A 14,934-nucleotide genomic window follows, 5' to 3' on the forward strand; every position below is an offset into this window, starting at 1 on the left:
CTCCATCTTGTGGTCACAGAAGATAATGAGGTTGGGGAAAAAAATACACAATGTAGACAAAGGAAGTGGAAGCTTCTATTAAATATGGTGTGCATGTAAAACAGTAATGGGAACTTAAGATATAAATGTTCAATTACAACTGGATACTTCAGCCTACAGCTTTTTGAATGAAATAAATGTAATACAAAAGCTTAACCACAGATAGCTACAAGTCCTGTAGGTGCAATTATAATAGTGTATACAGTATTCATTAAAAAATATTTATTATTGTATAGTTGTAATCTGCAGTAGTGTAGAACTTGACTGTGCCATAAGAGGTGTTTCTATTATTTTGAACACCTTACTTAACTTTGTACACGAAAGAGGCAAACTCTTAATTTTACTTCTTGCATTTAACTGATATACTGCACGTGCATATCAAACAGACAACCTTGTGAAAATATACAGTACAAAATACAATGCATGTGAAAAAAGTCACATACCAGCATAAAATCCCGCTCAATTGAGCTTCTGACAAAATAGGCCTTCCTGTTTTAATATAAAATAAAAAAGACAAAAAGAGAGTTTCCTTCAGCAGTCCATAACTGTAGATTCCTCTCCCTTTAGCTTTATTTGAGGGCCTTTAGTTCTCTGGAGGGAAATATGACGGAAAACAAGGAAATAGTCAGAGATGACAGTAATTATTAGTATGCATTTGCAATGTATTGTACTGTGTTTGCTTTTTTTTTAAACTGATGGGATGATGCTAATTTTGCCCCTTGACAGTTGATCGGTTTTCAAACCAGTCAAATAATTGCCATAGATTCAAACAACAAAACAAATCACTAGTGTTGTATTCTGTCTAAATAATAAACATGACCACAACCAAACATTTGTCAACATGCTCTTGGCATTAAATGGAGTATGTGACTTGTTTGTTAAACAGTGACACTGAATAAAAATAAATATTATCTTACTTTGGATCTACATCTACATTATTCGTCTTACTGCAGCTCCTGTAAAAAAAATAAAAAATAAATAAATAGACAGTTAAAAGTAAAAACATATTTCTTAGTACAGTAGGCCTATCTTCATAGTCAGAAATAGGTCTACACAGCAATATTGTGAAACATGTATTACTACCGTTTTCTTACATTTTTTGCTTTTTTATGAATTTCCATACCAGCACCAATAAAATCATTGCGATGAACAACACTACTGAGCAGATTGTGGGTTTTACAATTTCAGGTCGATGCTTTGGAACACCTGTGGGTGAGGACAAATAGTGTACAGTATGAACAAAAACATGCCAGGACAAATGACTTTGGAGCAATACTACAATATGGTATTGTCAGTGATATAACAAGAAGTTGAAAACAGAACCTTATATACCTTACACACACATACAGACACACCTTATACTGTATATATATTTGTTCAATATCTAGACTATTTGTTTTTCAGTATCATGAGTGAGTTTGTTTTGAGTTTTTTTGTTTGTTTTTAATTGAGACTTAAAATTTCAGATACACCCATACATATTTTCTGTAAGTAAATTATGAAAGTCAATAATCCTTGTGAAAGATTCTTGTTTTGTAGTTATAAAATACATAGAACACATTAAATGGTCGAAATGCAGTTCAGACCTCGAAAGTCCAGCCATTCCTCCATTTTCTATAACTCGTCTTTTCCTTATACACCGCTTATCCTCATTAGGGTCACGGAGCCCATCCCAGACTTTGGGTCACCGATGGGGTATGCCTTTGATTAGTCGCCGGCCAATCACAGGGCACATAGCATGAACAAAGAACTATTCACACACCTACAAATGATTAAGATTCTTCAATAAACCTAACATGCTTATTCTTGGAATGTGAGAGGAAGCAACGCATGGAACACAGATGGGAAGTGTATGCAAACGCCCCACAAAAAGGCTGAAGCTGAGATTCGAACCCTTGAGACAGACATGCTAACCACTATTACACCGTACTGCCTTACCACTAAAGTCATTCACATGAATTTGTATCTTTCGGAAGATTCAAATTCCAAAAACATTCCATTCCGATCGTCTTTTGCTACTTCATACTCCTACTGAACATGTACTGTTTATGAATCTAAATAGAGAGATGATATAGTACAGGGCGGCACGGTGGGCGACTGGTTAGAGCGTCAGCCTCACAGTTCTGAGGACCCGGGTTCAATCCCCGGCCCCGCCTGTGTGGAGTTTGCATGTTCCCCCCGTGCCTGCGTGGGTTTTCTCCGGGCACTCTGGTTTCCTCCCACATCCCAAAAACATGCATTAATTGGAGACTCTAAATTGCCCGTAGGTGTGACTGTGAGTGCGAATGGTTGTTCGTTTGTATGTGCCCTGCGATTGGCTGGCAACCAGTTCAGGGTGTACCCCGCCTCCTGCCCGATGACAGCTGGGATAGGCTCCAGTACGCCCGCGACCCTACTGAGGAGAAGCGGCTCAGAAAATGGATGGATGGATGGATACAGTACAGGTCGACACTAGTGCAAACTGCAACCAAATGGTTAAATGAATATCCCTCTGACAGAGTCAATCAAAACTGAATAAGCAGAATATTTCATTCCTGTATTAGATATCATGACATTGTGCAAGTAACCATAATGTTGTGGGAGGTCAGTGCATGATGTAATACATTACAAGATACTAAGATTATTTTGATGTAAAACGTGTGCCTTGGCTCAATAAAGGTTGGGAAACACTGCGCTGACAAAGAGGGTCTATTTCAAGGGGGCATTTCACACATCCCAACAAACACTTCCGACTGTGCATTTTGGAATCTATTGAATGTTTTACTCACAGACAAACAGCAACTCAGATGTGACACCGCCCATGGAACAACTAATGAGCATTTCTTCTCCATAGGAGCAGTTGAAGGACACGGTACTGGAAGTGTTGTACAACATTGTGTTTGGATCGCTCTCTTCGCTCACATTCAGAACTGTCCACATCGGGCCGCTGCTGTTCCCAATAACTTTCCACATCAACTCACTGCGCGGATAACCTCCATGTGAGGAACACGTCAACAGGCAGCGGTTTGCATGGCAGGACGTTATCACTGTAGGCTTGCTGAAGTTGGCTGCAGAGTCCCAAAAAATAACAGCCAAGCTGGAAACTTTGTGTCAAGCGAGTTAAACACAAACAAACACCATTTTTAATATAGGAACATGTACCTGTGACACTGAGGTGTATGATTGTGTTAGAAACATTTGGCTCGCCCTTGTATTGAATGTAGCACTGATATTCACCACTATGCGAAGCCTTCAGTTTGACCATTTGCACTGTTGCGCTGTTGTTTTCCACGCTGGTGTTTTCCCATTTCTCCTTTCGTATCTTTTTCAGTGTATGGAAGCCATTTACAAATTCTTGGCCCTTTTGAAAGTAGAAGAATGTGATGGTCTTGTGTCTGTCCACAGGGCAGTGAATGTTCACATTCTCACCAACCTCCCCTCTGAGTTGAATCTGGGCAAAACTTTCTGCAAGAGAAGCAAAAGCAGGCATTAAACTAGGGAAACGTTTCACACAGCAGCACTTAGGACTAATTGTTCAACATTTTAGCAAGTATGAAAGCATGACGACAAGAGGTACTGTTTTGATATGTATCCAATTGTTGCTTTTTTTTGCTGCTTCATTTATTTAGCCTGATTAGACAAAAACAACAAAACTGACTTAAATTAAACTTTGTGAAGAGGAGGCCCATGGGTTGGTACCAAAGACCCCAATTAAAATTCCCAATTTGGACAAGCATTTCAGAATAAGGAAGTCACTTTTTACCCTTTGTGTAGCATTAGAACCATAACCCCCAACTTAATGTCTAGCCAAAAGCCCAAATTTGTGTACTGGTTGTCAGTCATTTTTTTTTTTCAGGGTACATTTAGAGACAGACAATCTTCTACCCTCACATTCACACATTACTGAGTGGGAACTGAATCCATGCTGCCTCCATGGAAGTGAACCGCATACTGCATCTATTGTGTCCAGCAGTGGGAACCACGGAGAATCATTAGATCCATAGTCTTGGTAATAGACAGGATGTTTTTATACACAAAATGCAGGCCCCGTGTGCAAGTTTTCTTTGTAACTTTACTCGTTGTAACAAAATAACTTGTTTATTTGTTTGTTTTTTGTCTTTCTTTGTTTCAATGTTGACAAAGCTTTTTCCTCATGAGTTAAAAAACAACTTAAATGCTATTATAAACAATCTGAGGCTTCCTGGTGGGATCCAATGGGGTCATCTACATTACCAACAGGCATCCAACCCTTTTCTATATGGCCCATCCTGTCACAGGTGAGCTGAAGCCTTACCCAGCTGGCTTTAGATGAGAAGTGTCGTCGCAACACCTTGAACTGTTCCCTAGACAATCGTAGGCCACATATTGACAAAGAACCATCCACTCTCACAATCACACCTAGGCACAATTTAGAGTATTCAATTAACATGCATCTTTTGGAACATATCGAACCTCAGAACTGTGAGGCAAAATTGCTAACCGCTCGTGCACCATGCCGCTCATGTATAAATTGAAATTGTTTTTATTTCGCTTTTAGGGTAACGCGGGCAGATTTTTTCCCATTATATGACATCATGTCCTACAGTAAACATTGTACATATACTGTACAACTCTGAACGCTATTATTTGCACAGAGAATGCAAGGTGTCCAGGTTAGTTTACCAATAATGATTGTTAATGTTGATCTAGTTTTCCATGGCAATAACAAAAGTAACATTCTTCAAATTAAAAGACTGTATAAAAACTACTTTGAAGCTTATATGTTGTTGTCTTCACCCTCAACTATATCACAACATTTGAAATTAGAACTTCACTAAAAATTTACATGAGATTTTCAATCAAAATAAACCATTAATGGTGACTACTCGGTTCTCACTTTGGAATGTGAGGGTTTGAAGGTCAGGTTTTTTGTGCTCTTTGGGAGCTTCTCTTTGTGATGCAGTAAATATCATTTCCTCTTCAGACTATTTGTTTTTTTAGTTTTACAAAGTTCTTCCTCCATGAGTCACCTTCCTTTTGACTTGGTTTCACTTCCATTTTCCTACACATTATTATCTCCTTGATTTGGTCTTTCTTTAAAAGCAACATTATCACTGATATAATCTGATATATTGTATTTTACTGCTTCTAATAGAATGAGAATACCTGCCTACTTCTTCTTCTGACCATTTCAAAAGCCTCAAATTTGAAATTAGTACCTACAATTTTCCATCCCTATACATTTCCAAACCATGGCAAACTTATGTTTACAAAGAAAATTATTATATATTATATATTCATATTATATTTATTACAATATGTGTTATTTTGTAGTTTGTCTGTCTGTCTGTCTCAAAGTTCTCAGATTTGGGCTTCCAATTTCAGCTCCGGCCCTCCTGTGTGGGGTTTTCATGTTCACCTCATAGGCCTACGTGAGTAGGTATTCTGCTTTCTCTCACATTCCAAAAAAATGCATGTTCGGCTCATTTTGTACTCACAATTGTTCACAGGTGTGAATGGTTGTTTTGTCTATGTGCCCTGTGTCTGACTGGGGTGGTAGAGTGGTTGTCTGTCAACACAAAGGTTGTGGGTTCGATCCTCAGGTCCTGTGACTATCTCCAAGTATCCTTAAGCAAATACTGAACCCCCACTTGCTCCTGATGCTGCGTCATCAGTCGGTGAATGAGGAGACCTTGTTAAAGCCCTTTGATAACCTTAGGTAGAAAAGCGCCAGACAAGTGAAAGCCCATTTTCTGGCCAAAGTTAGCTGCAATAGGTTCCAGATCACTCGCCACAAGCGTTGTAGAAAATGGATGGATAGATTATTTTGCAGTACTGTCTGCAGTATAGCGGCACGGTGGAGAGTGGTAAGAGCATCTGCCTCACAGTTCTGAGGACCATAGGTGTGATTCACAGTCTTCAATCAACCTACCATGCATGTTTTTGGGATGTGGGAGGAAACCGGAGTGCCCGGAGAAAACGCACGCAGGCACGGGGAGAACATGCAAACTCCACACAGGTGGGGCCCGGTCCTCAGAACTGTGAGGCAGACGCTCTAACCAGAGATCGGAGGTACTCTATTAATAAACACTGGTACAAAAGAATGTGTGGACCTCCAACATGGATGTCATGAGAAAATTATGAATTGGTATTAACAGAAGGAACTACTCACCTTGGGGGGCCAAGGGCAAACTTACAGTGAAGATTACAGTTAATAGTCGCCAGAGAATACTCGTTTTCCTAATGAGAGACAAGATGTGCACCTTTCTCACTTTGCAAATTTACCAAAAATACTGAATACTATTGACTCACATAGTTACAGTATAAGCAGAACATTTGTGGAATGATTACTTACAGAAATTTTGGTGCAACCCAACTCAATACCTGTTCAAAAGAAAAACAGAGTATAAAACAGAGTTCCATAATCATTTGAATGAGCACCGAACACTCCCAGTAGCTGTAGTATACAAATGATTTCATTAATTTGTTATCAGATCACATCAGGCAAAACGCATACACAAATGTGTACTATTGGTGTATACCTGTAAACAAATCAGTGCATGCAGTGATGTAAGGCCGTCCTTTTGCAGAGCGCCCACTCAAAGGGCATTGGATGCGACTTGTTCGGAGGAGTAAGTAACTTTTATGAGTAAATGATCATCCGCTCCCAAATCAACTGCTCTTATAGTGGCTGCACAACTAAATAACCAAACTGTCAAACACTAGTTGAGTTAAAACACAAAGAAAGCACAGTAAAGCTATACTGTAAGTAGCCTGTAGCCACACATTTTAATGTCCAACACTGGATTATTACACTTTTTACTTAATACCACATTAAGTGTTTTAAAATGCAAATTAGCTTCGATCTAAAAGAGCTGTGGGTGATGACAATAATGACCAACTCACGTTACCTCTTAATTTGTCAGAAATTGGCTACATTATCAAAGAGTCACAGTTATAGTTATACTTATATACTTTCTGTGGATTATTAACCACTACTGCGAGACAGCCAGACAGATGGTCAAATGTTTTACATCATAATTTCACACAGGCACACACACTAATAATTCATTGCTTTTGTTGTGACAAAAAAAAAAAAAATGGACATTCATTGCCAGAATTGCAATGGGTAGGAGATAGTTTTACTCATATAATAATTGTTATACAATACAGTAAAGGGTAAACACCAAAATGAGATAAGTGAAAGCAAAGAAGTGAAATAAGCACTCACCATCGTGCTGTCTTCCTCGCTAAGTGAATGCGAATGAATGGGAGCATGGAACCGGGAGAGTGATGTGACAACTTCCTATTTAATTTGGCGGAACTAAAGTATGAGTCAATGAATCTATATCTGTCTGTCTCCAGCCATCCAACCGATGGAAAAACAGTTAGTACTATTAGTACTGGGTGGTAACTTGAGTATGTTTTCTTGTGTTGAGTGACGATTTCTTCTGATTTACGCCGGAACTGAATCAAGTTGCTAGTTAATTGTACGTAAAATGCGTAGGATTTTTGGACCGCGCGGTCATGTGACTTCAGGCTTCAGTGTCGTTGCGTAGCAACCGCGCAAGCGTAACCTCGGAAAAGCACGGGAGACAACTGCAACAGTTTCCTATGCTTCCCTGTGCGGTTTGAGACCTATTTTGGAGGGAAGAGAAGTAGTATGTGGCTGAGCACGGGGAAAGTGTTGTATTTCTCCATGAGACAACGCCATCAAAAGCTAATCTGCTAACGTGAGCAAAAATCCTTTTACCGAGCCATTGTGCTAACCATACCTAGCAAGGCTGCGCTAAAACACCGCTAACATTTTACTCGTCCAATACTAGTCGTCTAAGAAACCGAATAACGCGTCTACAGTATGCAATGTGTGTTAAACGCACTGAAGTTTATCCTTGCCAGACGTGTTTGTATTCCGTGAGTTATGTTGTTGTTACGTCGCGCGTTTAGGTTTTTCTGTCCCGCAACTAGAAATAATTTAATAACGGGCTTACACGGTGTAAACAATCAAGTGATCAATCGTCACGAAATAAAACGAGTAGTATTAGTATTAGTAACTACAATCATTTAGATAACCCAATATTGGTGTAGCATGTTGTTTTGGGAGGTCTTGCAGCACAGTGTACTAGTGGTAGGCACGTCGACTTCACTGTTGTGGAGTTTTGGGTTCGAAACTCCTGTGTGGAGTTGACATGTTCTTCTTGTCCTTGTGTGTGTGTGTGTGTTTTTTTTTCCTTCCCAGTCATCCTCCCACAGTCCAAAAAACTGTTTCAAAAAATTCATTGAAGACTCTAATGAATGTGAAAGTGAGTGTCAGTGGTTGTGTCCTGCGATTGGCCGGGTACCAAACCTGGGTGCACCGGCCTCTTGCCCAAAGTCAGCTGGGATAGGCTCCAGCTCACCCGCGGCCCAGGACCGGCTATAGGTATTTAGACAATGGAAGGAAGGATGAAGGAGAGAGCGCTGTCTAAAAACACCAGGAGCCGCGACCACATTAATACCTAATACTGAAAGAGTCCTTTAAAGCGGAGCATTATTATTGTTGTAAAGGCACTCTTGTATTAGTTCTTCCTAGATTTTGTATCACTTCAGATGTGTTATTCCGAACCATTAATGTTATTTTCCACATTGTCTGGTGTGTGATTCAACATATTCTTGCTTCCTCTCTTTCAGTACATATGTTACATATAGGAGATGGCTCAGGAACCTAACGATGCTCGTAAGAAGTTCATTCTTAGCACTACGGGAAACTTCTATGAGCTAAAGACACCATCCCTTTTAAATGACAGCCCAGAGCTCAACAACTTCTTGGATGATGGAAACCAGTTTGTCTTGTCTATCACCAGACAAGAAAATAATCTTCGCCTATCAAATAAGGTAGCACAAAGTACAATTATCACACACGATTTCTTATTCTTTTTTTTTTTTTTTTTTGCTTCAAAGGAAACAAACAACTTAGCCTACTTATAATTTCTAAAACATTAGATATTTTTTCTCACAATTTAAATCAGTTCCTAGGTGTCTTAAAAAATGTCTTTGAAGAAGATAGATTACACATTTCACACCCTATTGATTGACTTTGTACTGTCTCGTACAAGTTAGAGAGCTCTAATTCTGCCCCATATTCTACTGGGCCAATGGCGGGTCGGCTTTTGAAACCTTGACAACCTGGGTGAACAATCGGTATGAACGCTTGGCTGCCATAAGACGGTTGCAGAAATGTCGACAAGGACCAATCAGAGCAACGCTGTTTTCCATTTTTAAAGTAGAAATATCAGCGATCCAATCAGAGCAAAGCTATTCAAATATTTAATATTAATAAGAAATCTGTCCATCTCAAATGTCACGCGGAAAAGACCAACCAGAATAGCTTGAAAAAGACCATGCGTGGCATTTTCAACCCATATTATCGTGCAAACCCAATAAAAGCATATCAACGGTTATTAAAAAAATCAAGGCATGGGACCTTTAAAAAGTCAGTTTTCCATATTATGTCCCTTTTAAATGAATTACTCTTTCTACATCAGATCGACGCATTGGACGGCGGCCGAGAGAAAGTGTTGGTGTTCTTCAAGCTCTATCCCACAGTGATCACAGAGGAGAACTTACACCAGAGCATCCTTGTGTCGTCCATGCTGGAATCCCCTATCACCTCTCTATACCAGGCTGTGAGACAGGTCTTTGCCCCTGTGCTGCTCAAGGATGAACGCTGGCATTCATCGTTTGATCCAAAGCTTGCGGGTCTGCTCAGTGAGTTGGAGCTGGGTCTGGGCTCAGTGGTCCGCCAGTCTGGAGCACAACCTACTGACTTGAAGAAAGGACACTCGGAAGAAGATGTTTTGGGTATGTGCACAGAGACCAATAAGATACTGTATTTATGGGTCAATTTCCAAGGTCCAAGTTGCAGTTGTCGTGTCATTTTGTCATTTTCCGACACGAGAAATGGAGATTTTGTTATGGGCCATTGAAACCAAGATTGAACTTTTTGGCCATGACTTTAAATGGTGGCAGCTGTGCATTGACTCCCATTAATTTCAGTTTCAATATACCGGTAATTGGTTAATTCCGAACACAGACGCATCTCCGTCATAAGAGGGTTTGCACACTTGTGCAACATTATCTCAGTTGTGCAAGTTATTTTTGTTGTTGGGTTGTTGTCGCATTATTGGTGGATTTTTCTTTTAAATGCTGTATCTTGGTGTCATTTTTTGTATCCCAAAAGTCTGGCATTTCAACAGGGGTGTGGAGAATTTTTATAGCATTTGTCTATAAAATAAAAAAGTAAAACATTTAGGTCAAGAATTGGGCAACAACATTAACTTGAGTCAAAAGTGACACCACCTGACCCACACTATATCGCTATAGTTATAGTTGTAAAAATATATATATACATAATCAAATGTAATTAAAGTATTAAATAAATTAAATTATTAAACAGTTTGAAAAAGTTGCCAAGGTTTGGGCCGGTATTCTTTCTAAAATACTATTCAGACCAGTGCTTTGCATCAAATGATTACAACATTAACAACAAATAGATAGCCCATGAATTAATTAAGATTACATTTTCTGTAAAATGATTGAAATTGACAGTTACTCTGCTATGAAATCACATAATTGGGTTGTTAAAGAAGGACAGACAGAACTAGCAATGGCAATTTAAGACAAATCATATTAGAGATGGTCTGTGATTCTAATTTTCAAAGGTGACATGATACAGAGGTTAATTTCACAGTTTGTCTTGTGCAACAAATGTGAACAACATTTCAACAAACTTGGGTCAGTAATGCTCCCTCGAGGAATGCCGTAAATAAATACATGGCACATATTATAGACTGATAAAACTGGAATGTTCCTTTTACAGGAGAAAAGTTACAAGCTATAGATATTTGTTTTTGACTACAGTATATCAAATCTAGCACTACACTATCTACATTTTTAGATGCCATAATACCTTTCAGATCATATCTTTCAAAAAGGCCATCTGTGTAACTGTATTCAACAATTCATGACGTTGTTTATGTGTCTCACCTACGCAGGTATTCTTACGCCGAGTGATGAGTTCCTGTATTGGGCGGCCATATCTAAATCTGCAAAGAAGACCAATGTGAAAGAAAGGGCTACGTATTTCACTGAGCAATTTGATATTATAGAGAAGGTATGCAAAAAAAATATTCAATACAAAAGAATTTCAAATTAAAAGTTGACCACCAATTGCTGTGCTCAAATATTAGCGTTTTCTTACTAGGACAACAATAATGTTGTAACAATTCACTGAAGTTTTTTTTCTTAGACAATGGAGATATTTGCTTTTAAATGTGACGCTTTTAATCGAAGTGAGACAAACTCACACAAACTCCATCTGTGTTTGTGTCTCCACCAGGAATATTGTGGTCTTGATGGTCTGTCTTTGTCCGATGTTCTGGATCTGGTGGACCAGAGCAGAGACACACTCGATGGGGTCTGGCGGCAGCTTGATTATGAACCTTACCCAGAAACACGCATGGTCCGACTGATGGACGTTATTGGTAAGACTTGCTCACAAGAAGACATTTTATACTTCTTCCGATCTGACCACACAGTGTTCATCAATTTTTGCAGGCCGTGTAGCACTAAACTAACATGGATTCCAACAATGTCACAATACTGATGCATAGTTCAGTATTTATTGAATTGCCTCGTAGCCGCCATTTTCTTTCCCAGGTAGCTGTTCGAATTTATGCTACTATAAAGCCTGAAGGCTGAAAGTGTCCTGCTTGACCGTGGCAGTCTGTGGCTTCACCATGCGGTAATGCTAATAAATGTATACGTGTTGCACAGACTTTTGTAATTAATTACAAACTGATTTCACAATGACCTTATAATATAACTTAACAAACTGATGGAATAAGTGGATTACTGCGTAATTTCTTTCAGGCAATCATCAAAGTTAAATATATGTGTGTCGGGTCACCCAGTTCTTGACTTGAGTTAGGTTTTTGCTGTAGAACTACAGTAAGTAAGTTAAGACACCCCGGTTCCTGCGTCAGTGAATGTACTTTTTAACATTTGACTCTTTTCTACTCAAGGAATTTTGTTTTTTGAAGGAATATGTAATGTTTTTTTCTTTTAATTCATCAAGGCGGAGCCCTCGGACGATACATCCAGAAAAAGCTCAGTGACCTCAAGATTTTTGAGCAGCCAGTTGTGTCCGTGAGGGAGAGATGGAAGACAGGGGTAGCTATCTGTGAGCATTGGGTTGCAACTTGTGAGCATCTGACTGGACAGGTATGACAATAATTGAAATAGAGAATAAAACTAAAGACAAAGTGGTTAAAAATATATAAAATCACTGGATTGACTGAAATGTAAAAAAAAAAATGTTTGACCCATCTCAATTTGTTAGTTTTTTAACTTTTTTAAATTATATTGTCAGGTCTGGAAGAGACATGCTCCTCACCCTTGGAAGGGAAGCAAACACTGCCCACAAACCCTACATTGCCTTGGCAAACGATTGGATGAGGTATACTGCAGTGATCCAATCCATCTAATCTATTTTACCTACCGACCAACCTATCTGAAGACCTTCCTACCGCCCATCTGTATCATAACTTTAATTAAACTTAATAGACATATTAGTGTTTCTTATATTATTTTATACATTGTTGAGACCACCACCATATTAGTTGAGAATGAAGTGAACTTTCTCTGTCTGTCAGGTGGTGTCTCTGCGGGTTTTCCATGAGAAGCTGCTGCATTTGTTACCAGGAGGAAAGCAGCTGGCACTGACTTCAGATTGTGTTTTTGAACCTTTTTCTGGCCTTAACCCTCTCCAGTACAACCCCTACACCGAGGTGGGTTGTGTACACCAGTGAAGGACGAACCATTTTTCTCCCTGATGTGTAATATTTTGTTGTATGTTTGTAGCCCCTTTGGAGGGCAGCAGTGGCTCAGTTTGAGCGCATCATGGCTCCTTCGGCGCGTGAGGTGGCTGGCAGACTAAAAAGCTACATCGCAGATGTACAAGACAGTCCACAACAGGTTGTGTAACAGCTCTGATTAAAATGTATTCCTTTGTCTTGGTTTAATGTTAATGCATGCTCATTTACAAGTGCATGCATTTTTTTTTGTAGCTGTTGCAGGTGTTCCAAAAGCACAAGGAGTTAATCAGGCGTCCTACCATCAGAAAAGAGCTGCAGTCTGAGAGAGACACTCTATTGGCCAGACTACTTGACTACAACAAGGGTGAACTTGATTGTCTGTCTCAGTTTTTCTCTGGCACATTGTTTTATTGTCTTCCACTGCGCCTCCTTTATGAACGAAGATAGCTCGCACATTTTAACCACTTGTTTTGAATCAGTAGTATAAAATTTTGAGTTAGATTTTGATTTGATTTTAGATTTTTTTTTATCTGCAATTTTTCTCAATGAGAGACAATAATTGTGTCATTTGTCTTTTAACCCTTTTTATAGGCTTAAAGACAGACTTTGAGAGTCGCTGTCAAGGAACTCCAGGAGAGAAGGCTGGCCCACTTATGGGCAGAAACCTCTCTGATGTGGTCAATAAAATTGTTTGGGTCCAACACTTCATACACAAGGTAGGCTTATTATCAAATATATAGAACTGTATAGGTCTATGCAAGGTTTTTAGGCATTTTAGATTTGCTCGTTTATCAATGCTACAATAATCATATATAAATATTAAAAGTCACAAAGTTACGCATCTTAAAATAGGAATGAATAATAAATAATCAAAACATTTACAAATAATATTTAAATGCCCTGTTGCCCTGCTGTCCCTGAGTGTTATGTGAAAAAGTTCATTAAAACAAGAAAAATAGTGGTGAACTTTTGGTCAGTGATGTTTACATTTTGGTTTATATGTTCAAACTTGTTTGAGTTGTGTTTTCTTGGGGTTTCATCCTTACATTAGGTGGAGGACTGTATCCGCATCGCTGAGGCTCTGCTGTCAGATCTGTCAGGGTTCAGAGGGTTCGTGCATTTCTGTGATGACCTGCTAGAGGTTTTGAGAGCATATGAACAGGAACAGTTTAATGACTGGTCGAGAGATTTATTGTCTAGTCTGTCTGATCCCAAGTCAGGACTCAGGTGAGACACTGTACTTTTTTAATAAAACTATTTATAAAACCTACAAAAAAAGCACACAATTACAACTAAATTCTATGTATTGTACTCCAATAGAATGCACAAAATATTTGTCATTTTAGTCTCCAGGCGAGTGATCGAGTGATGGAATTGGACCACGCAGATGGCAGGCTGAAGATCCATTACTCAGACAGATTGGTCAGTCTGCTCAGGGAGGTCAGGCAGCTCTCTGCTCTGGGCTTTGCTATTCCTGCTAAGATCCAGCTGGCTGCTAATACTGCAGACAAGTTCCACAGGCAGGCCATTGTCCTCAAACAGGTAAAAAAAAAATTTTTGCATGAACTAATTTTTTCTTTTTCATTTCATCTAAATCAGTCTTGCGTTGTAAAAAACCTTTGTGCTCTTACAGGTGGCAAACTTTTACAACACCATCGACCAGCAAATGATCCCTTCTCAGAGGCCAATGATGCTCACGCTTGCTTTGGCTTTTGAGCAAATCATAAAGGTATTCCTGGCAGCAGTAACTATTTTTGCTCTTTTCCCCTTGTCAAGGCTGAGTAAAACTACATATAGATTGTATGAATGTACATTTCTGGACAGCTGGCAGTTACGCAACATGACGACATGCGATTGTCCTTTTTACAAGCCAGTTCATTATTTTAAGGACAAATCAAATTATGTTATTGTGCTTGAGCAAATGCATTCAGTACATTTTTGGTGTCCTCCTTGCATGCTATTTATATCCTGTATCCTCTATTGCTGTGGAAATTATTTATATTTTCCCATTGTGGTACTAATAAATGTTATCTTATCTAAAAAGAAATTGCTACATAATTGTTTCTTTAACAGTGTCTTGGTT

The 14,934-nt window shown here is 39.0% G+C and overlaps 2 protein-coding genes across 10 annotated transcripts in view; one reads left to right on the forward strand and one right to left on the reverse strand.

The window, feature by feature from the left end:
* Positions 1–53: 53 nt before the first annotated feature.
* LOC133482235 (CD276 antigen) lies at positions 54–7,468 on the reverse strand. 6 transcript variants are annotated; one of them, XM_061782159.1, is made up of 10 exons: positions 7,229–7,468; positions 6,353–6,381; positions 6,170–6,237; positions 5,930–6,052; positions 3,452–3,483; positions 3,181–3,379; positions 2,808–3,086; positions 1,134–1,245; positions 957–995; positions 54–630 (listed from the first exon to the last, which is right to left on the reverse strand). In XM_061782159.1, exons 1-10 carry the CDS (start codon positions 7,229–7,231, stop codon positions 609–611), a joined length of 906 nt encoding a protein of 301 aa, XP_061638143.1. In that variant the 5' UTR covers positions 7,232–7,468; the 3' UTR covers positions 54–608. The 6 variants fall into 6 exon arrangements, with proteins under 6 accessions (XP_061638143.1, XP_061638146.1, XP_061638144.1 ...); XM_061782162.1 differs by lacking the exon at positions 5,930–6,052; XM_061782160.1 differs by having other exon boundaries at positions 3,256–3,483.
* Positions 7,469–7,560: 92 nt separating this feature from the next.
* dync2h1 (dynein cytoplasmic 2 heavy chain 1) overlaps positions 7,561–14,934 on the forward strand; it is an 88,100-nt gene continuing 80,726 nt past the window's right edge. For 3 of the 4 annotated variants that reach the window (XM_061782211.1, XM_061782213.1, XM_061782212.1), the window contains exons 1-14: positions 7,561–7,730; positions 8,668–8,871; positions 9,522–9,837; positions 11,031–11,149; positions 11,375–11,519; positions 12,113–12,258; positions 12,407–12,493; positions 12,690–12,824; positions 12,898–13,011; positions 13,104–13,215; positions 13,443–13,567; positions 13,903–14,078; positions 14,198–14,393; positions 14,485–14,580. In XM_061782211.1, coding sequence (XP_061638195.1) covers positions 8,689–8,871; positions 9,522–9,837; positions 11,031–11,149; positions 11,375–11,519; positions 12,113–12,258; positions 12,407–12,493; positions 12,690–12,824; positions 12,898–13,011; positions 13,104–13,215; positions 13,443–13,567; positions 13,903–14,078; positions 14,198–14,393; positions 14,485–14,580 — 1,950 coding nt within the window. In that variant the 5' untranslated portion in view covers positions 7,561–7,730; positions 8,668–8,688. The remainder of the gene's footprint in view (positions 7,731–8,667; positions 8,872–9,521; positions 9,838–11,030; positions 11,150–11,374; positions 11,520–12,112; positions 12,259–12,406; positions 12,494–12,689; positions 12,825–12,897; positions 13,012–13,103; positions 13,216–13,442; positions 13,568–13,902; positions 14,079–14,197; positions 14,394–14,484; positions 14,581–14,934) is intronic. The other variant, XM_061782214.1, reaches the window with a different exon arrangement.

This window comes from Phyllopteryx taeniolatus, chromosome 8, assembly GCF_024500385.1.
Source record: "Phyllopteryx taeniolatus isolate TA_2022b chromosome 8, UOR_Ptae_1.2, whole genome shotgun sequence".
Lineage (NCBI taxonomy): Eukaryota > Metazoa > Chordata > Actinopteri > Syngnathiformes > Syngnathidae > Phyllopteryx > Phyllopteryx taeniolatus.